The sequence below is a fragment of the Ammospiza caudacuta genome, chromosome 1 (assembly GCF_027887145.1).
Source record: "Ammospiza caudacuta isolate bAmmCau1 chromosome 1, bAmmCau1.pri, whole genome shotgun sequence".
In the NCBI taxonomy this organism is placed as follows: domain Eukaryota; kingdom Metazoa; phylum Chordata; class Aves; order Passeriformes; family Passerellidae; genus Ammospiza; species Ammospiza caudacuta.
Window position 1 is genome coordinate 120,347,111 of NC_080593.1, and position 22,305 is coordinate 120,369,415.

At 40.0% G+C, this 22,305-nt stretch overlaps 2 protein-coding genes and 1 long non-coding RNA gene across 7 annotated transcripts in view; 2 read left to right on the forward strand and 1 right to left on the reverse strand.

The window, feature by feature from the left end:
* The window catches only part of SGK3 (serum/glucocorticoid regulated kinase family member 3), a 55,442-nt gene extending 51,766 nt beyond the window's left edge, over positions 1-3,676 (forward strand). For 4 of the 5 annotated variants that reach the window (XM_058816755.1, XM_058816674.1, XM_058816837.1 and 1 more), the window contains exons 15-17: positions 304-459; positions 1,502-1,591; positions 2,052-3,675. In XM_058816755.1, coding sequence (XP_058672738.1) covers positions 304-459; positions 1,502-1,591; positions 2,052-2,222 — 417 coding nt within the window. In that variant the 3' untranslated portion in view covers positions 2,223-3,675. Of the gene's footprint in view, positions 1-303; positions 460-1,501; positions 1,592-2,051 lie in introns of all 5 variants that reach the window. The other variant, XM_058816976.1, reaches the window with a different exon arrangement.
* Positions 3,677-6,916: 3,240 nt separating this feature from the next.
* Positions 6,917-16,919, forward strand: MCMDC2 (minichromosome maintenance domain containing 2). The gene is made up of 14 exons (XM_058811994.1): positions 6,917-7,191; positions 7,278-7,408; positions 7,500-7,559; positions 7,877-8,072; positions 9,061-9,183; positions 9,349-9,456; positions 10,713-10,841; positions 11,359-11,590; positions 13,231-13,436; positions 13,741-13,907; positions 14,249-14,425; positions 15,137-15,279; positions 15,785-15,894; positions 16,368-16,919. The coding sequence occupies exons 1-14, from the start codon at positions 7,092-7,094 to the stop codon at positions 16,532-16,534; spliced, it is 2,049 nt and encodes a 682-aa protein (XP_058667977.1). The 5' UTR covers positions 6,917-7,091; the 3' UTR covers positions 16,535-16,919.
* LOC131562347 (uncharacterized) lies at positions 15,515-20,610 on the reverse strand. Its single transcript, XR_009275148.1, has 4 exons — positions 20,500-20,610; positions 18,878-18,988; positions 18,315-18,407; positions 15,515-17,899 (listed from the first exon to the last, which is right to left on the reverse strand). It is a non-coding gene; the product is annotated as an uncharacterized LOC131562347 (long non-coding RNA).
* Positions 20,611-22,305: the final 1,695 nt, after the last annotated feature.

The window sequence follows — 22,305 nt, forward strand, 5'->3', positions numbered from 1 at the left end:
TGCCATTCTCAGATTCTTTTCAGGAAAGTTCAGTGGGAGCTTTGAAGCTGGATGGCATCTATGGCTACTTATTAGTGAGAACACTAATAGGAGTAGAGGAGGCGGGTGGTGGGAAGTTATCAAGTGTAAAGTTCTGGCAGTGGTGATGACTGAATTAGAAGTTAGCAGTGCATAAAAAGGAAATTTCTGCTTCACTGCTAGCAGTCTTGCATGTCTAAGAGAATCATTTACTGATCATACCTAATATATGAGACAATGTTGCATGTGGCTTCAAGTTAATGTAGAACTTGTATTTTTTTTTAGCCTCCTTTTTACTGCCGTGATGTTGCTGAGATGTATGATAATATTCTTCATAAGCCCCTGGTTTTGCGCCCAGGAATCAGTCTTACAGCCTGGTCTATCCTGGAGGAACTTTTGGAGAAAGATCGGCAAAGCAGACTTGGAGCTAAGGAAGACTTTGTAAGTAATGTCCTAATTTATCAAGCCCTATTTCACTTAAAGGGACTCACCAAATCAATGTGCACAGCGCAGGATTGATAGTTGGAGATAGAAACTGCATTGCTGCATCTGTCTCTGTTTTCCTCTTTTTTATTTCTTCAGTAAAGACACCAGTGGGGTCTATCCCTGCAAGTTGCTGGGATAAGAGAGCAATGATTGTTGTGGGGTATTTTGAGCTTGGTTGCTGCTGTACCTGCCAGCAAAGAAAAAACACTTGCTGGTGTAGCAGTCGCTAAGGTGCACAGAAGTAGGTTTCACTGTTCATAGTGAAATTGGGATATAATCAAAAGAAAAGGCTGTCCTGTGGTAATACTAACAATTTGGAAACCAGTCTTCAGGTGAAGAGGAACACTAGTTCCATGCAAACAGCAGCTTTTTTTTTAGCCTTAAAATCACAGCAGACATTTCCCCACTGTAGCAACAAAACCTTTGTTCGCAAAAAGTTGATGTGAGAAAGTTACACGTCTTCAGAACTGCGATATGAGGAATGATCTAGAGGATGTCCTCCATCCATTAGGGGTGGGATCTTTGTAGTCTTTGGTTTGCAGTCCTTATGTTAGTCTGTGAACCTTGTAACTGAGCGAGATGCAAGGATTTAGCATAGCTGTTTGCTGCTTCTTGAATAGTAAGTATATTGCAGAGCTGTTGAAGCAGCTGCTTCTCGGACTGTGATGTGCTTTACAAAAACTAACAAAACTTTAAGGCAGGAACAGATATCAACAGAAGACATTCTTGTTCTGGAGTAGACTTCAGGGTTGTTGATTTTAGGGCTTAAAAGAAGAAAGTATGATTTTATAAGGAAAACTGTTTATAGAGGCAGTCTCACAGATTTTAATTGCTGTTTTTTGCCGACTACAACTTCTATTGCAAAGTAAATTGTGAATAAACAAACTGATAAGGACGTGCACATAAGAACTTCCCTATGTACATGTAGTATGAAGTAATGTTTACTACGATGCACAGGATGGAGTTATGAAATATCTAAAATCTTTGTTTGCTACAGCTTGAAATTCAGAAGCACCCGTTCTTTGAATCTCTCAGCTGGACTGATCTTCTTCAGAAGAAGATTCCACCACCATTTAATCCTAATGTGGTAGGTGCCTGGGGAGTGGTGGTGGTGGTGGTAGTGTTTGCGTCTCAGATCACACATCACAGAATATTCTGAGTTGAAAGGGACCCACAAGGATCATCAAGTCCAGCTTTGAAATGAATGCCCCATATGGGGACTGAACCCATAAACTTGGTGCTCCTAGCACCATGCTCTAACCAACTGAGCTAATCTCCCTAAGAGACACTTTTTTCATATTTTTTTAGGTTTATTGGATTATTAAGAATATAGGGTTTGGTCAAAACTCCAATCTCAATGAAAAAACCCCAGCTTTTTAATACCTATTTTCAGAGACAGAGTGATGTGCTTCCTTAAATTTATTTACTTCAATAGAATATAACAACAAAATAGATAGCTTTGAGAGTTAAATTTGGAATCTCAAGGATAAGGACAACTTCAAAACACTGTATTAATTTGATAACTGACAGATCCTTCTGTTCTCTAGGTTGGACCAGATGATATTGGGAATTTTGATGCAGTGTTCACAGAAGAAATGGTCCCATACTCAGTTTGTGTTTCTTCTGACTACAACATTGTTAATGCCAGTGTCCTAGAGGCAGATGATGCATTTGTTGGATTTTCTTACGCACCACCTTCTGAAGATGGGTTTTCCTAGGGACTTAAAAGCAAAGAGTGGTTTGGAAGTCTTGGCTTGGACTGAAATGTTAGGGTATGGACACATTCCAAAATAGCGTAAATAGTGCCTCGTCTTGTATGTAGGTTTGAAACCTATGAACAAACTTTCTCTGCTGTATAGGAAGAATTTGGGCATTTTGGATGGCTTTCTTTGGGGTTTGAACTGTTTGTTCCTGCTGCAGAAAATATTTTTTAAAACCTTTAAAAAGCATTCTCTATGTATTTTTTAAGCAAAAACACTGACTGTTCTCCTCAATCCCTTCGAGTTTACATTCATACCTATCTAATTTGACCGGCACAAACAGCAGCAAATTTAGTAAATTTATAAATGCTTTTGTACTTATTTACAGTGACTTTGTGCTTGAATTGTAACTATGCAAATTGTCTTTTGTATATCCTGGTTTAAAAAAAGGTAAATGTTTTCCCTGTTAGCAATTTGGAATATGTGTTTACCTGTCAGCACTTAAATGATACATGTTAAGGACCAAGATTCTTAAAGAACTTCCTCAGAATGAAAACTTGGTCACATAAAACTGGATTGTTGCTCTTGTACTTGCTGGAGTATCCATTTACTCAACTGGATTATCTGAGGTATGGGGGATTACTCAAAGCAAGGACAGAAAAAATTAACTGGATTGATTTGATAACATACTTATTACGTCTTCTGCTTTTCTTTCTTCCCTAAGCTAAGTATGTCTATATTTCAACTACATTAAAAATATTTTTGGTTAAAGCTCTGCTTCTCCAAAGATCTAATATGCAATAATCATGGTTACTTTAAAAGTAAGTCAATTAGCTTTGACATTTTGGGGGTGGGTGGTAAGATGATCATGCCAAATATTAGGGATTTTTCTCACAGATTGGTAGTTTAAAACACTCTTATGTTCCAAATTAATTGTATTTCAGCGCTCATAGCTACTTGTCTTTGTGTTTCAGTTTGCACCATTTTAAAATCTTCACTTGATATTGGGGGGAAAATGTAAATTACACTGATAATTTAAAAAATGTGAAAAGCTATCGTATTTCTCATAACATACGCGTGTATGGACAAACATAATTCTGAACAATTTCTGTTTAAGGAATTTTTTTAAACAATGCAAAAATTGACTGCAGTTACAGTGTATAAAAGGCATATAATGGTAGTAGTTTTATTATATATATTACTTGTAAATAACAACTTATTTTTGTCTGTTACTCCAAAAATGTTCAGCGTTTTTTGTTCACAATTAGATTCAGTTAAATGCCTTGATTTGAGAGAAGTCTGGTTAGATACTGATGCATCATAATGACACATAAATTGAATGAATATTACATAAATTTCAGTATCTAAGTCACCTTGGTTTTGGCAAAACAGCTAAAATAAATATACAGTGTCCAGATCTGATAAGAATTGTGAACCTAGGGGGAGAGAGTATCAAATCATAAGTCTTTTGAAATAAATGTTTTGTCAATACATTAGAAAAGTGGAAAGTAAAACAGGATTCATTGCTTATTTCCTAGAGCACAGTCTCCTGCACAGTGGTTAAGTGACGCTTAGCAGTTGCTACATGAGGTTTTGGAAGGAGTGATTGGGTAAAAAGTAAGAATTTACACTGGCAGGGGTGGAAGGAAGGAACTGTATCATTTGTGGGAGCAGAATGGTGGTTTGGCTTATTTTCCATAGTTCTCTTCTGCATGGGTTGAAAAAAGCTGTTCAGGACAACCAACAAGTATGTGATTAGTTTCTTTGGCATTAATATAATTTAGAAGTACAAGCCCTGGGGTTTTTGGTTGGGGGTGGGGGGAGGCGGTTGTCAGTTGTTTTGGTTTTTGAGTTTTTGTGTTGGTTGGTTGGTTGGTTGATTTTTTGTTTGGTTTTTGTGTTTTGGTTTTGTTTTTTTTTAACATGGCTTGCTAATGAACTGGGAAACAAATTGGTGGTATGAAAGGAAGTATCCATTTTTGTACTGAATTTTTAGTCTGTATGCTCCTGAAATTATTGTGTAATTATGTGCTACTGTAACTACCTTCTCTTTATGGCAAGGAGCTACAGTGGATGGGAAGGAGAGTAAATACTTCAGAAATTATTGTTGGAACTAGCACCCTTTTTAATTTTTGCCTTGAATTCTAAGATGTTCATACCTAGCTGCCTGGCTGGATGAAGAGTTTTGTTATTGTTGTTTTTTTGGGTTTTGATTTTTTTTTTTTGTCAGAATTCAGCAGTTCTTAAAAAACAGTGTGGCGGTTGAAGTTATTTTTGGAAGAGCACCTTAAAATTGCTTATTAAGCTTTTTCCTTCGCAGAGTCTGCCTTTTTGGCAAAGTGTGAATGAAGTACTTAAGTTCTTTGAACTAAAGGTTAACAGACTGTTTAACATCAGGCAATAAAGCCTCACGGTATTTCTGTACCCAGTGCTCTTGTTCCACATCTCTGTGCATCCCATGAGGATGGTTTCCAAGTAATTTGTGTGTTTGGAGTGTTGTAGCTGCCTCACCCAAGGCCGAGCTCTGGCAAGTGATACCTGAAAGAGGTGGTAAAGCCTAGAGAGGAGAGTGGACCTGCACAGGAACCACCTGTGCTACTCCTTTCCTGTTTTGGTAATAGAGGGAGGCAAAATTTGGGCTTTTGGGCTTTTGTTCTGCCTGTCTGGAGCAGAAGGGGATTGATTGTTGCTCCCCTTGCAGAGATGGAGCCGGAGCCCTCCATGAGGAGCAAGCCTTTCTCCGTGCTGCTGCTGTGGTCTCTGATCTCTCGGCCTGAGGAGGGGAAGGAGAGACTGTAGGAAAGATGGACTGACTGAAAAGCACGATGGTTGTAAAAATATGAACTCAAATACGACACAAAAGAGTTCAGAGGTCTCTCCCGGAGAGCTAAGTTTGGGAGTGCCTGCCGTGCTAAAGGCAATGTGTAAAAATGCAATGTGTATTGATGAGAGACGATGGTTCTGTAAGTAGGTTGCCGCAGTGCTTTGCACGCTGACAGAGCCATGTCCCATGCCCAGTGCCCTGCCCGAGGGTGAAGGCAGGAGCTGTGTGGGGCCGAGACGCCAGTCCCGGCGGTGGCCGCGGGGCTGGGGCAGCTGTGGGTGTGGGATGGGCTGGGAATTGCCTTCCCTGAGGGCTCGCACTGAGCGCGGTCGCTGCCCCTGTGCGGCCGAACCCTGCGGGCCGCGGCTCTCCCCGCGCCGCCGGCTGAGGGGCTGAGGGGGCGGCTCTGGGAGCGCTGTCCCGCCGCTGCCGGGCCGTACAGAGCGGCCTTGCCTCCGCCGCGGGCACAGGGAGCGGCCCCGGGGGCTGAGGGCAGCCCGGGCCCCGCGGTGCCCGCTGCTGCAGACCCGGCAGCGTCGGGGGAGGACGGGGCGCAGGAAGCCTGGTGAACAGCTGGTGGGGAGGTCTGTGAGGCAGGGGTGCCGGTGGCATGGAAGGTGAAGCGAGGCAGGAGTTGATGTGCCGAGTCGCACCTGGAGTGGGGTTAGCTGGCTGTGGGGCACTGGTGAACACCATCATCAATCACCCTGGTCAGGCCCTATATTCCGAAGCTTAGGTGCTGGCTGCTCAGTGCCCACTGAGCGGGGCCATAGCTCAGTCCTTCCTATCATATGTGGTGTCCTGCGTGTCCAGCCCGGGTAACACAGGATCCAGGGATTTACAGTGGATCTATGTGTGTACATTTCTTTAACCCCTTCTTGCTGAATATTTCAAGGGATGGAATAGTAATCGTGCAGGAGTAATCCCAAAGATTACTCTTTATGGGGGGGATCCCTATTATAAATTATTTTTTAACTTGTGCCTTTGTTACTTCAGGCGTTAAACACGTTTCAGCCCACAGTGTACAGGTCTCAGGCCACGGGGTTTATGCTGCTGCCACACTGCATTTGTGCTGGAATCTGGTTACTCCCCTTGGATGTTGATCTCTTTGTCCTCCCAAAGTAATTTCTGTGCATTCCTACAGGGCATCTCTCATATGCTGTGAGCTTTGATCCCTCATCAGCTCAGTAATTCCATGTCCTATCCTTAACCAGGTAGGTAAGTCTTATTTTTGAAGATTCGCGTGTTGTTTCATATTGGTCGTCTACAGAGACAACTGTGGACATTTCACCGAAGAAAACATGAAAGACATTGAAACAAATGCATATATACTGGATACCGTATTTTGGCCTTAGTAATTCTCCTTCTAAATTCTGCAAAGTAATGCTTCATGGTACAAGACTCTGCTCTTAAAAAAAAAAATAAAATAGAAAGAGATGTGGGTAATACACAATGAAAACCGCACTAAAGAGCAAGATCAGCCTCCAAACCAAAACTGTAGTTGTTAGAGCTTTGCCAGTGGGAATCAGAATTGAACATCTGTGTACATGCATGGAAGTAAGTGCAAGATCAGCACCTTAAGTAGGTGCTACAGGAGATCACAGCAGGGTAGCAAAGTCAGATTTTAAGAATAGGGATGTTGCCCAGTTTCACACTTTTAACAGCTATGACAGACTTCTCAAATAAGGGAGATAAAATTTTAAGTCTTACTCTTGATAGACTGATTATAAAATCTACAGGGGAGGTTAAATTAAACAGAGACTTTAATTTCATGGGTTAGGGAATTAGGAGAGTGAAATAATTCACCAAGGAAATGAAAACACTAGAGCATTCTTCAGAAATTTACTCTAGAAACAGAGTATGTGTCAGTCATTGGAAAGAGCTTTGAACTGAATTTTTAAAATCCTTCAAGAATTGCCTAGCTACAAAAAGAGACTATTTTAATTTTGTGTGGCTTTGTTAGTATGTACCCTTATTATTACTGTTATAGCATGGCCAGTGCTACCATCATTTCTTCATAGTTTATTCCCACAGCTGGATAAAGTGTGCAAAGATCTTGGAAGATGGATCCTGAAATACAGAAAATGAGGGAAGTTATCCTTGTCTACCTTGACAGGAGTGGTGGCCTTCAGAAATTTGTGCATGATTGCAAAAAATATAATGGTATTACTTAATACATAGTCTGTTGAATTGATACATAATGTTATGTTAACAAATCCATTATTTTAAAATACTTTTTGCTCTTACAGACTCAAAACAAAGTTATGCTGTTTATCGTTTCATTATTTCAATCAATCCTTCTGACATTGCTGAATTGGATGCAACTCTTGGAAACTATATTCTTCATAATCCCTTACAAGCTGCACAGATTTTTCAGTCAGTAAGTGCATAACAGATGAATAGGCAAAAGTGCATCATCTAAATTTTAACAAGATTTTCCTTTCTTAAATGAAGTTATTTTTCCATCACAGGTATGCTTTGTAGCTATTAAGACACTATCATTAATTGAACAGTTGCAGACAGAAGCCCAGGTGAGTCTCCATTGGTTTTCTCCATTTAGATCTTGAATCTTCTAAGTATAGTAAAATATTAGCAAATATTGTTGTATTAAGTTTTCATTTTCCCTTTGGTTGCAGTATTATTTAAATTATTAATAATTTAAAATAGCTGGAAGAGTCACCCTACCACATTGCAATTGTGAGATGAATTAATATGGAACCTAGTTACTCTTCATGTGTTTCTGAATTTTTTTAACAGTTATGTATCACATTGTGTGTTTGTCCATAAAAAGTAAAGCAGTTTTAAATAAAAACATGTTTTTATATTAATGTGTTGTGTCTCTTGCTAGATCAGTATATTGCTGAAACCAACACATTTGCCACCTTTACCGAGTTATGTTCTGAGTCTTTCTGCATATCCCTTTAATTACACATCTCAAAGATTTTATATGTCTGAAGGGATAGTGATTGCAATGGGAACTGTAACAAAATACACACAAGGAGCAAGATTTCTTTGTACTGAGGAAACCTGTCCATTCTCTGAAGGTAGTAAAAATTATAAAAATTAATCTGTACTATTTCAAAAGCTTTTAAATAAATTTGATAATAAGACATTAAAACCTAGCCTAACAAAGGTACTTTCCTATATAGTTTTATTGCATGTGCATACATTTTTGTAATGAACACAGCAGGACTTTTGTTAATTGAAAGGAGTGGACTTGCTCAGCATTATTAAATGTTTTGGAAGAACAGCTATGCCAGCAATCCCTTTTTCTAATGCTGAAGATAGTATGTAGGAGAAAACATAAGTCACTTGTATAACTTGAATATCTTTAATATCTTAAATAACTTAATACTTAAATATCTTAATTTAACAATAAAATATCTTAAAAGTAAATTAGCTAAACTAGTAACATACCTTTTTCTTGGAAACTGTCTATGAAAAAACACCACAGGACAATACGTTGAAGTGGCTGGCAAAAGCTCCTAGCATAGAACAAGTGGTGCTTGGATGAGTAGTTGACTTCTGCGGAACTACTGCTTTGAGGAGTATTACTGAACTGCTTGTACTTTGCAGAGAGAGGCCCTAAGTACTTTTAAGGCTGTTTTTTGCTTCTTCTGTAAGAGAGTCCATACAGTTATAAAAGAGATGCAAAATCCCAGAGTTTGGAGTCAGCAGATTAAGTCACCCAGACATCTTTACGAGGACACGTCCCTCTAATAGTAACTATCCATATCCCATGTCATTCCCACGGCAGGCAGAAGCCGCAGTGGCTCGCTCCCCAAGAAAGCCCGGCCAAGCTGTTCGTCTTGGGAATGTGCAGTGGGAAACTGCCATCTCGTGGCCAAACACGATAAATCACATGGGTTATTTTAGTGCCATGTGTAAGGGAAGCTCATCTGAAGAAACACATAATAAATTTAGAATTTCACGGTCCAGTGTTTTAATTGCTTCTGTTCTCCCTGGGAAATTTAAAACTAGAACTATGCCCTCCTTTTAAATGGTTGGTAATTTTTTATTTTTTTTTTTTAGGGTTTAGGTGCATCAGAGTGCATTGCCCTGGAGCTACAGAGTCTGCTACAGTGAGGACTGATTTTGTGTGTAGCTTGTGTTCCTCACCACTGCAGGAAGACATGAAATTTAGAGTACTTGGTGGTAGGATCTATGTAATCTTACTTTTAGATCTGGTAGTTTCCTACTTCTGTTATATAATAAGTAAACAAAATATTTAAGTGGGAAAAGCCCACTTAAAATACACCAGTCCTTTAAAAAGAGATGTTTTCAAGAGAATTAACCTTTTTCTTTGCCTTTTTTTGAAAGATAAACAAATAGTTGAAATGATTGATGCTAAAATTCTGAATGCTTTGAAAGGATATTCCATTGATAAATCACATTTTAGGATTCAGGCATTTACATTGTTCTTGAGAGGTAAGCTGAACTTTGGAGTTCCGTCAAAAATGTTTTATAATTGATCTATAAGAACCCCTTGCAATTGTAGCTCATTTTTTTTTGTTTGCTAAAATGGTGAAAGTTATTATTTGTATTGCAGTTCTTTCTGTACCTCCCCCCCTTAATTTGATAAAAAGAAGCTAGGTGACAAAGCAGTGTGCACAGGTGATTGCAGAGTGTAAATAACAAAATTCTTGTGTCACTTTTACACCTCCATTTAATTAAAATCCCCTGCCCAACTCAGCAGTGTCTTACTACAACTGTTGCTTGTTTTTTTTTCCTCCTTTCTACTTCCTTTAGTCATGCTGTTCTGTACTAACTTCATGTATATTTAACATCCTTACTCAATCTAGCTGTTTTCCACATTCCAGCAGGATTTTTGGCTTCTACTACCTCTACCTCCACCACAAACATTAAATGATTTCTAATGTTAATATCCAACTAAAATCACAACTCAGCAACATACTTCCATGAATTCTTAAAAGTACCCCAAACAAACACAAAGACAAGCAACAAAAATCCTCATCCATTCTAAAAGTCTAGGGAATTCTATGGTACATTTATTGAAAACTAAATAGAAAGAACTAGTAGTACTAAAATTATAATAAAAATTTATAGAACAGTCTGTGGTCAAGATACTGAGAGTTGTGTGCAGTAAATTTCTGCTGGCTCTAGTGCTCAGTGTGGTTACAGTGTTTCTCAGGCTGAGATTGAGATCTGGTTGGATCTAATTCTCATTTTAAAAAAATAAGTGGGCTTTGGTTTCCTAAGGTGCACAAGAATATAAAGGTTCACAAAGCTATTTGTGGGTCTTTTTGAAATCTATGTAGTTTGTATCTCCTTTTTATTGTGTTGGGGTTTTTCTCTGACATTTTATAGGACAGCGACTGATAATGGTCACAAACTTTAGAGTAGGAAATGTACTTGCAAAAAATTACTCATTTTCTTTTCAATGCAGGACTAAATGCATTGTCCATTTTCTTTTTCATGAAATCTATTTTCCCTAACCTGGTGTGGCTTCCTTATCTTTTGCACTAAATAATTAAAATTGTATGTTTCATTTTATTCTAATCCATTATCGATCTGGCCTCCAGCTGTTTTCTGCCAATGTTAAATCATAAAATCAAACGTTCAGAATGTGTAGAAGTTTTCTGACCATATCTTTAAAACTGTTTTTATGCCCTAACCTATCTGTAGCTTTGCCCCCCTGCACTTAGTTTTTTTATTATTTGCAGATGAACTGGCCAATAAAATGACAATAGGAAACCATTACAGGATTATAGGAATTCCAGCTTGTGTACAAAATGGCCTACAAATGACTGCATGTATAGAAGTCAATAGTGTGCAGCTCTATAAACCAAATGGTAAGAAAGTTCCATTAAAAATTGACTTAAACCCTGGAAAATCTCCTAGAAAAAAATCTTGATAATTGGTACATTTTTTTATTATCTGAGGTCCAGAGTACAAAACTACTCAGGGACTTTCCTCTTATAGCCTCAAATGTGTACTTGCTGTTATTTGAGAGTATCTGCTTTTGCCTGCTTTCCATGCATTGAGAAACTCCCTAATTATGTAGTAGTTCTTCAACTTTTCTTTCCATCTTCTGTCCATTGGAAAGTACTTTGTAATCATATAAAATGAACCTGATATTTCAGTTTGTTTTTCCTTTCTTATTGCATCAGTTCTAACAGATCATGTCTGCCACCTTTTTAGAAGTAAAATTAACAGTGTCAGATGCTTACATTCTGAGTTTGTGCTTAATACAAAGATATATTTGTTCTTGATAAGTTTTTTGTATGAAGACTCCAATGGTGATTTGTTCTAACTTACCTGCATAGGTCTTTTGAATGTGTTTGTTCACCTGTACTTTGTTTCCATTAGGTCCTTCTTTTGTCAGTGAGAATTTTAAGTATCTGCTCTCACTGACTTCAAGTTCATGCTGGAGGTTTACTGCTGTCCTGGCCAACATCTTTGCTTCTCAAGTTGTTCCACCAGGCACTTACAATACTCTTAAACTTGCAATATTGCTGAGTCTAGTACAGACATGTGAAAAAGAAAATTCAGATTATCTGGATCTCTTGATTATGACAAGTGACCCACTAGTAATTGACAGGTAAAGAGATTCTTTGTTTTCCACAGAAATTAGAATTTAAAATCTAGTCTTTTTAAAGATAATAGGATTGGTCTGATATGAAAAGCTACAGACTTTATTTTAAAAGAATATACAAGGCTCCAACTTAGTTAAATACTCAATTTTTATCCCTTGGACATTTTTCTTTCACATGATAACTCTAGATCAGAACATTAATTATAAAACTTCTGAAAACACTCATAAGATTACTGTAAAAATTTAACACTAGCACTGGTTTGCAGAGTTCAGATAAAAGCTCATTCCTCTAAAACCAAAACTGAAGGCTGTCCCAGAAGCTGGTAACAAAAACAAAGGGCTCAACTTTTCAAACCTTGTGTCAATGTAAGCTCTCTCGTCACTGATTTCCAGCTATCAGCCTTTTGAATAAATAACCAGTGTATAAATAGATACTTACATTTTTATCTCCTTTTCATAAAAACCATTCAAATAAGGTATTAGAATTCACATGCATCTTTACACATAATAAATCTGCTGCTTGTTGCCTTTAAATATTTTTCACTATGCATTTTATGTATTTACCTATTCATGCAATAATAAACTGTTGATATAATCTTACATGCACTGCAGAAAAGTACAATATACTCAGATTTACATTAATTTAAGCAAAATCACTTTCTCCTGTCATAACTCAAGATCTTGAAAGGGGCATGAATTTTATTTTCACTTGGAATTTATTCAACCAATTCACTAATATATTTTGTTGTGAAAAACATCCCAAAACTTTGACCTTTTAAAAATTTAACAGTTGTAGGAATTAGTTCAAATTTTTAAAAACCTGAACTGCAAGATTTCTTTTTTCACAGGTTAAGATTTCTTAAGACAAACAGCAGTTCTGTGTTTTAAGAATCAAAACATCTGGTTGATATTTAAACAGTTGCACATTGTAAATCATGATTGATATTGTAATTTGTACTATTTTGCATTAGCACAGTGTTCACTATCAGCAGCCTGTCAAAGTAGGCATTTCCTACATATTTCCATTGCTGCAATAACCTAGTTACTAATTCTTACTAATTTTACTTAGTAATTTTCTCCCAGGGCATAACAGTGGGGCAAACCATGCTCTGACATCTTAAAATCATTAAGAAGCATTGATTGTGGAACCAGACAGACAATTTGCAACCTCTCTGTGCCAAAGGACATAGTACAGGAGATGAAAATGATTTTTTATACCCTCTTTCTCTGAAAGAATTGGAAGGGAGTGTGTAACTCAGGAAGGCAGAGCTTATAAGTTCCAGCTTTTTCATTTTTCCCAGATGGCCAGAATTACTAATCCTCTAAAATTTTAAATCACTGGAAAAGTTTCTGTAGAATAAAAAGAGGAGTTAACAATGTGGGGTTAAATGATGAGACATCTTTGATTTCCTAGGATTTACTTCAGCAACCCATGATTTGCCTCATGTTTAATTCATAAGAAAGTGTCTTGATGGCAGCTGTTAGAAAGCAGGCTTGAACCTTTTGTATTTAAACAGTTAGTTTTGATGCTGGTTTCATGTTAAGGATTTTTTGTTGTTGTTTTTTGAGTCTTAATACTTACCAAGCTTTTTTTAGAAGTTAGTAATTTAACAATTTATGACTGACAGAATTATTTAATCCTCCAGGCTTCTGAATTACAGCTTATGTCTTCTGCCCCGTGGCATACGACACCCACCTTCCAGTGACATTTTCCCTTCTGTGTCCAAAGATAAACACGGAACTGGAAGTGCCAGCATTCAAGCCTGCAGCGCTGTGCTGGCCAAGGGTGGCATCTGTTACATAGGAGACTTGAGTTCATATAAAAAGGATAAACTTGAACTTCTACAGTCTGGTAATCTCCCACTCCTAATGAGGGGACAAAACTAAACAATATGAGATTTAAGGCTAGGTTTGCTCCCCAGCTTATGGCCCTCAAATGCTGCAAAAATATGTACTCTGTTTTTAATGGGTCTGTGTAGGACACAAGGACAAAAAAGCCAAGGTCCTGTAAACTTAAATCTGCTACATTACAGACATTCATTAATCATAACAATCCAGCAAAATCATAATCATGACTGAATTCAGATGTGTGTGGGACTAGAATTTATAGCTAAGCTCAATCCATCACGTAACTGATGAATTTTGTCTTATCCTAGTGCTAGAGAGCAGAACAACAACAGTGTTTATTCCTGGGAAGAAGTATGGAGAAGAGGCTGACCAACAAGTCACTGTTTCAGTTCAGACCAACTTTTGGTCCTTTGTAGATGTGGACTCTTCCTCAAAGAAACATATACAAAAGGAGAACTTTCTAATAGGACAGATGGTAAAGCACATGCCTTGTTCTGAGAGGAACTGTGCTATAGCTGTCACTGGTGTTTATTTCCACCAATAAAATAATGAAAACAATAAAACTTGTTAGGAGTTCCCAGAAAGTCACAACTTAAGTAACTTTAAATCAAGTATCTTCTAAAATGAGATAGCTTTCCCAAAAAAGTGAGTGTCATTCAAACAACATTTTACCAAGTCGTACAGGTAATTCATTAGATAATCTTGCAGTATAAGTGGATATAGGATATTTCAGATCTAAAACACTGTGATGCTTCTACAAGTCAAACACCCAAAATAAAGATACAGATGTTTTCTCTCTATGGATCTTTTCTTTAGGATGTGAGTTTGATTCCAGTTAACCTTGTAGATGGTTTTGGAATTTTGATCTACAATGAGTTTCCTTCCTGTCGCCTGTCTTCTCCTGTTGTACATCACACCTTGAAAAAAGCCATTCATCCTGAAGCCATGCTGTACAAAGTTTCACAGCAGTTCAGAACACAGGATTATGAGGAGGTAACAAATTACAATAATTTAGAAATGCATTATATTTCTGAATATCATACTGGGTTTGGCATCAGAAAGTTCTCTCTGCTGTCTGCTTACTTTTAATACTCACTTTCTGCCCTTTCCCCCACCATATTTCCACTAGCATTCTTAGGATCATTGACAAAAGCAGCTTCAGGTCTTGACAAGGGTCAGTGTGAAAAATACAGTTTGAGCTTTGAGCTTATTTCTGGAAAACATACCATGTTAACATTCATACGAGAACAGATCTCCAGTATCTATTTTTGACCAAAAAGTTTACAACCACCAGTAGAAGTTAACATTGAATTCTAATTAAATTGTCTATAGCTGTAGCATAACTAACAGATGATTCCCCCTTGAAGTGTTCACAAGGCCAGGCTGAATGGGGCTCTGAGCCACCTGGTCTAGTGAAAAGTGTCCCATTGGAGTAAAGTTGGAACAGGATAACCTTTAACATCCCTTCAAACCCAAACTATTCTATGATTTTGTTTACTATCCAAGATGTGTCCTTATTATTATCCTTCATATTTTTCTTATTCAGTATAGCCAAATGGTGACAACTGTCTTTACTAGTAAAGCTATTTGTAGAATATATTGTCCAGCCTGTATTACTATGCCACTGGTATATTAAAAGATGTGAAAAAAAGGTGAATTCCTTATTTTCCTGTTAAATATTTAAAGTTCATGCCCTCTCTCTAGTTTATTTTGTTTGCTAGGAATCTTCATGTTGAACTGAGCTCAGAAGCAGAAAGTCTCATTCAGGGCTATTATCTTGCAAGTCGTAGGGTGAGAAGAGATTCCATTCATGGATCAACATTATCAGCCTCTGCTCTAAAAATTCTGTATGTCCTACTTCCCATTTTCAAAGAGAAACTGTGCTAATCTGCTCAAGAGCTTGTTTAATAAAAAGCTACGTAAGATTCATGTTTTGAAAAGTTCAAGCATAAACAATCTTACTATTTATGAATGCCATTTATTTTATATATTGACACTGTTAAAAGAAACCCAAGTTCAAACAACTTTGCCAGGCAAAAGAAAACAAAAAACCCCAGCTATTTACAAAGCATATAATTCATAAAGTTATCTGGAAAAAAAAAAAGGGATTTAAATATGTACAGCTTTATTATGGGAGGAAAAAAAGTATTAATGGATAACATGCTAAGTTCCACTTTTTAGCATGCATAATATGTATTTTGTCAGTGGTAAGTGTAACTGCAGAGCTGAAGTATGAAAAAAGCCACCCCAGTGTTAACGTAATTTACACAAGTGCTTGATACAGAGCAGTACACATTGCATTCGTGCCTGCAGTTATTTTTTATTTCTGACATGCTTCTATTGATCTCTTAGGATTTCACTAGCTAAGGCTCATGCCAAGCTCAGTTTAAGGCAGAGAGTACTTGAGGAAGACGCAGTGATTGCGGTCTTGTTGCTCGAGTCATCGCTGACCCTGAAACACGGTAAATAATGCACAACAGTTCCTTAGCCTTGGGTGCATCACTGTCACATCTGCCAGTCTGAGCAAATTCTACATCCATTGATTGCAATAGCAGGTAATTTCAAATCAAAACCCAGAACTTCCACTGCTCAAGATTGGTACTGGAGAAGTCTGTCAGTCTGTCTCAGTGCTGTATGTAATAAGCCCACAGGCCAGCACCAAGTCTGTCCTTCATACCAGTTTATTTAAGGCACTGCTCTTCTAACACTGGTTCAGGTTAAACCAAGGACAGATTTCCCTCCCTGGGGAAACAAAAAACATTGGACTTCTTTTGTTTATTAAGCATCAGCCATTATTTGTTCACACACAGATTTGGAAGCAAGGTAACAATTATGATCTAGGACTGCATTGCTATATAATTTGCATCATAGCTCTTTTTTCCCCCGAAGTACTGGCAAATATCAAGTCTTACAGCTTAATTTCTTCTTTGCCTAGGCACATCTCCACTGTGTGTGGCACCAAATCCTGTATTTCCATTTGAGCTCAGTGATGAAAACTCCCTGCAACAGAGAGATATTTACCTCATGCAGTGCCACCATCAACTGCTGAAGTTTATTTCTGCCTATAGCCCAGGAATTCACATTAACACTAATGAAGAGTAAAAACTCTAAGTAAAGCCTGAGGCTTTGGCTTTTTGAGAGGCTACAGTTAGAAATCCAAAATTACTAAAAACAGAGGACAGTTCAGTGATGTTTTACCAAGGAATAAAGCATAGCTGACAGGACTTGAATTACAAGTTTCCTGAGTTATTTGAATGCAGGAGGTATGTCTTCATCCTGGAAAGCCATGGCTTCAGAATACAGCCCCAACCAGGGGGCTGTATTCTCTTCCTAGCTACCACTCTCCATCAACAGCTAAGCAAGGAGTAATTTAGGATTCAGGATTTTTAATAAGATTACAGCTATAAATTAAACCACCGGTTCAGAATTGAATGTTTCATTTCAGCAGTTTTTCTTGTTGCTTCCTTTCAAATCTATCACTCACCAAAAGGGTTAAGGAGTTTTTAAAACATTAAAAATCTTATTTTCATAGTTTAAGTCAGTCTTTACTTACTCATGTTGTATGGGTTTTGAAATGTATAAAAGTATCATCATACTGCTTCATGTTATGTGTCTTTTTTTTACACTACAGCAACACAAGATTAGACAAGGATGCCAGATGCTCCTGCAGCCAAAACCCAAACAAAACAAAAAAGCCTACAAAACAAACCACAAAAGAAACCCACCAAACCACCCCAACCTGCAAAACCCAGTGTTTCCACATTATTTTATATAGACTGCAGGGGATAGTAGAGTGCTACAGTTAGGTAAAAGAATGTTAGACAATCTGGTAAGCAGGTAGCTGGATGAGTTCAGCTCTGTATACCTCACTGTAAAAACAAATGAAGAACATGTGGTAGGAGATGAGTTTTTGGAGCACCCTATGGTTCCCCAGCTACAGGCTTTCCTGTGTTTCATCTTCCTAGTAAGGATATAGCAGTAGGAATAATCCTCAGCAAGCCTTGCATCCAAGAGATACACCTTAAATAAAAAGCTGCAGTAAAATTGTCCAGACTTCTGTCAAATCTGAACAAGCTGAATAATTAAGGCTTGTGTTACTCATGCTCAGGATGTCATCCAGCAGGATCAGAGTGCTACTGCTCCCATAGCCTCAACTAAAAAATAAGCTACTGAAAACAGAAATCCAAGATTTTATTTTTCTCACATTTTAATCTTTGCCTTATTCACTTTGGATCCATTTATTTGATACACTCAAAAATTGATACTAAGTCTTCAGACTGCCCAGAAGGCCGCTTCTCTTTCTAGAGTGACACTCTACCCCAAACTTCATTCCAGGATTATTAATTTTCAGCGAACAGTTACTCCTCGCTGTACTGTGGAACCAAGCAGGATTTCTGACGAGCAGAAGGGCAATGGAAGCATTTCCAAGTGCATTAGAACTCCACCTTCCAGGCTGCTGTTTTCAAGCTAAGAACAATAGCAATAATGAGTTAGTTTCCTGTACCCTTCATTAATCTTACACAAAGGCATTACCCTCACTGGCATTTCAGATCTCAAGATACACATCAAAAAACATTCAGAGGGGTAAACGGCAAAAGTCTCATCATTATGCCAGAAAAATTACTCTTTAAGGGTAGACTGAAATAGAATTCCTTTATAAATCACCGGTTTTGAGAAGCAATATTAAGGGGTTTTCTGCAGAAAGAGCACAACATTTAATCCTTGCTTCTTCCCAGTTTCTCCCATGAGCTCTTGCAAATTGGAAGAATTGTAGCAGTACCACAATGAAAGGATGGTAGCCAACATGGCCAGTACAGGCTTTCCTGGATGGCAGTAGAGCCTGCAGGAGTCTGAGCACTGTGACAGTAGAAAAGCAACTGACCTCCTTAAACACCCACACTTCCACAAGTGGATGGGCTCTCCTGCTGGCACAAGGCTGGAAGACCATGGAAGTGGTCATATGATGTCACAGAACCTTGGAAAAAATAAATAAAATCAGAAATGACAGGAGCAAATCAAAGTGGAAAACCCTACTGATTAGCTGGCACATCAGATATACAACAGTGCTCATCACAACATTCAGTTGGGTAAACGGCAAAGGGTATCATCACAATGCCAGCAGTTTCCTGCCTGTGTAAGGCTGCTTTTCCAGGTACTAAATACAAGGGAGTTGGTTCAGTTTGTCTCAGGAGTTGTAGTTCCATAAGGTGAAGTAGAGCCTTCATTTTAACTGCTAAGCACAAAACAGACTGAGTACAACCAAGAGAAAAACAGCTGTTTGGGCACAAAAATGCAAGCCCCTTTTCTTACATTCAAGCCCCAGATGCTGATTATCTTTCTACAGGTGAATCTTACTACCACAGCAACCTTTCCCTTTGCAATATATTCCAAGATTGACACAGTTGAAGTCCCAGTATGGATTACTTTAAGTACAGTAAGACTTACTTCTGTAGCCCCAGAATTCACGTGGCATCTTTCTGCTTGCAAGGCATGGCAGAGTCCAGACTGAGGATTCCCAAAGCCAGCAACAAACTCATCTTGACCTTCACTTTTTGCCTAAAACAATGAAAAGAAGATATTTGATTCAGACAGCTCCACTGCTGAGCCAGCAGCAGAAAACATTAACACTTCTTTGGGAACAGTAAGCCAGTTCAAGAAACAGGAACCCCATGCTCTCCTTGTAATTACCTGGGACAGAGCATCAGCTGAGATCAAGGTTAAGCAGAGACATGACCATTTTCATACAACAAGCTCCAATGACTAATTGCAGGACAAGTACAGTGCTCCTAATGACCAGCCAGGCTGGGGAGAGGAGCACCCTGGCAGGGTACAGCCTTTAACCCCAGCTCATGTGGGACACTGGGGAACTCACTGATGTTGTACCACCAGTTGAACTGAGCTCAGCACTCACACCACAGTCTGTAATGCAGGAGATCATTATCCCAGAGGCTGCTGATACTCCTGGGGCCCTGTCCCTGACAGACCCCACCAGTTTGGATCCGTGCCTATAACCCAAACAAGGGCATAGTCTGGGTCACCTCAGCCCTTGTCCAATTCCCTAAAGGAAAATAAAAGGTAATTTATCTTTTGAATCATGACAGGCATTTGCTGATGAAAACGATCTGTCAGCAAAACCAAGTGTCTCTGAACGTCCAAGCTGTCATTCCTTTCAAGACTTGATGAGCCAAGAGACAGCTCCAAGTAGCCACCAAGTGGCACTCAGTAATTAGGTCCATCTCGGTCTCCCACGCACCGGCTCTCCTGGGCATCCTGTGGCTGGAGTGTCAGCTTGAACCGTGCCACCCCAGCGCCCAGGGGAACACAGGCACAGCCACAGCCGCGTGACAATCCCTCCTAGTTCAAGTGACAGCTCCGGCTGTTTAGAAAAGCACCTGAAACCATCCCTGCAGTTCCTGAGATTACAGCCATTGCTTTGACCTGCCATGTCAAAACAATCCCGATTTCCCACATTCACCACCCGGGACCATTTCTAATTCCTCTGAGAAGGGCAGAAATCACTCGACTGCTCCAGACGAGCACATGTCTGGAGTGCCGAGCAGGACTTGCTCCAAGGAGCACGGCGGGGGTCAGGCGGCTGAGGAACCACACGGATCGCTGCGGATCCACACGGCAGGACCACGGAACCTCAGAATGTTAAAGGTGTGGAACGGACCTTAGCGATCATCCAGCTCCAACCCTTTCCCGCCACGGGCAGGGACACCGCCCACTAGACCAGATTGTTAAAGGCCTTATCCAGCCCGGCTGCTTTACACGCCACCATGGCTTGGGGCGCTCACAGCCTTCCTGTTCCAGAGGCCTCGCCACCCTCACCGTAAGAATTTCCTCCCGTACCCGACCCAGATTTCCCCTCTTTCAATTTGTACTCATCAGACTCGGCGGCCGCTCCCACGCCCGAGGCCGGGGCAGGGCGGGACGGCTCCCAAGCCACGGATCAGCACGGGCACGTCCCACGCCCCGGCATTCCCCTTCCCAGCCACCGCCTGGGGCTCCTCCGCCAAAGGGAGCCCCGCAGACGCGGCCGGGCCCCGCCACATCCATCCACGCACCCCGAACAGAGGCGGGCAGGCGCAGCCGCTCCAGTTCCGTGCCCGTTGGAAAGGGAAAGGCCGATTCCCGCCGGGATCCCGCTAAATACGCGGCGCGCCGGGGCGGGGCGGGAGCGGCGCCTTCCGGCTGCGCGCGCAGAGGGACACGGGGACAGCGCCCGGGGGGGCGGGATTGGGACGGGAAGGGAAACGATCCGGGTCCGCAGGCGGTGCTGGAGTTCCGGCTGCGAGCTGCCCAGAGGGACGGGATTGGGACGGGAAGGGAAACGATCCGGGTCCGCAGGCGCCGCTGGAGTTCCGGCTGCGAGCTGCCCGGAGGGACGGGATTGGGACGGGAAGGGAAACGATCCGGGTCCGCAGGCGCCGCTGGAGTTCCGGCTGCGAGCTGCCCGGAGGGGACATCCCTGCCTCTGCTGTGGCCGCGGGAAATTCACCTGTCCCATCCCTCCGACGGAACGGCTGTGATGACAGTGACCGATGTTTGCCGAGATCTTTTAGCTTCCTCCATGAAGAAAGCCAGCTTTTGATAGCAGTGTGTAAACATTTTACAGCTGTGTTCCTAGGCACGTGCATATTCCTAGTGTTAAATGCCTAACTCTTCAGTTTCAGTACACGAGGATATTAACTGTTCTTAGGAAATGTAGCACTGGAACCAAGCATCAGGTTTGAAGCAAGCAGGTTCAGAGAATCTGTTGTTATCCTGCTGTGTAAATTTCTAGAAGATAAAAGCTCCTGCCCTGGTCGAAGGGAGCGTTTTGCCTAAGCTGGTGTCTTCTGGAAGGAAAGGCATAATTCTGATGCAGAATAATCTGTCTCAAGGGGAAAAAAATCCCCACTCATAAATATGAAGAACTCTTCTTAACTGAAAAACTGCTGTTGTAATTTTGCATGTTCCAACAGGCATGTAAGAATTCCATAAAATGCTGAAAAAGTCTTAGGGACACAGCTACAGTAAGTAGCTACAGTGCTTGTTGCTCTGATTCTCTGGCTGTCTGCAGAGCATTGTCAATATTTAGTTGTACACACTGCAGGGGTTGCGGAGAACTCCAGATTTTACCATACTTTTTTAACAAAAGTTGTTCTTGGTGGTATTTTTGGTATTTTTGTTTTCCCTTTTTCCTAAATGTAATTCTAAAGTTTAAAGTCTGCAGAAAGAAGACAACATCTATAAATTCACAATATTATCATGTACAATGAGAAACTGATACAGGTCTTGCAGCTTGCTTGAGTCTGAGATGTAATCTCTGTGCCATCCATTCATAACTTTCCATGGTTTTAGCTCTTATTGCTAAAGCATTTTTCATTCTTACAAATTCAGCTAGGTTGGAGAAGACTACTGATCTCCTTTGACTTATCACCACCTTGTCAGTTTGATCAACCTACTAAGTGGCATTTCCTGACTTTCCTTGAACAGCTCCAGGAATGGTGATTCCACCACCTGCAACTCCACCACCTCCCTGGGCAGCCCATTCCAATGCTTAGCAGCCCTTTCTTTGAAGAAATTCTTCCTGATGTCCCACTGACCCCCTGCTTCTTGGCTAAGCAGTCAGAATCTTTCAATGCCATTTAAAGGAATAAGCCTTTTAAAAACACTGAGGAATATTTTAAAATTTTTTTTCCCTGTTCTTGAATACTGTCCCTTCCAGGTATATTATCTTGTTAAAAGCTCAGAATGCTGCAGGGGCAGTTGAGAGCTCCAGATTTTACCATACTGTTTTTATGAAAGTTGTTCTGGCTAATAATTTCATTTTTCTAAATAAAATTTTTAAATTTAAACCATGAAGCTTTCAGAAAGGAGACAGCATC

Coding starts and splice junctions, on each gene's coding strand:
- MCMDC2 (XM_058811994.1), top strand. CDS start 7,092: ATGGATCCTGAAATACAGAAAATGAGGGAAGTTATCCTTGTCTACCTT. Junction 9,457..10,712: donor ATTTACATTGTTCTTGAGAG/GTAAGCTGAACT, acceptor TATTATTTGCAG/ATGAACTGGCCAATAAAATG. Junction 10,842..11,358: donor GCAGCTCTATAAACCAAATG/GTAAGAAAGTTC, acceptor TGTTTCCATTAG/GTCCTTCTTTTGTCAGTGAG.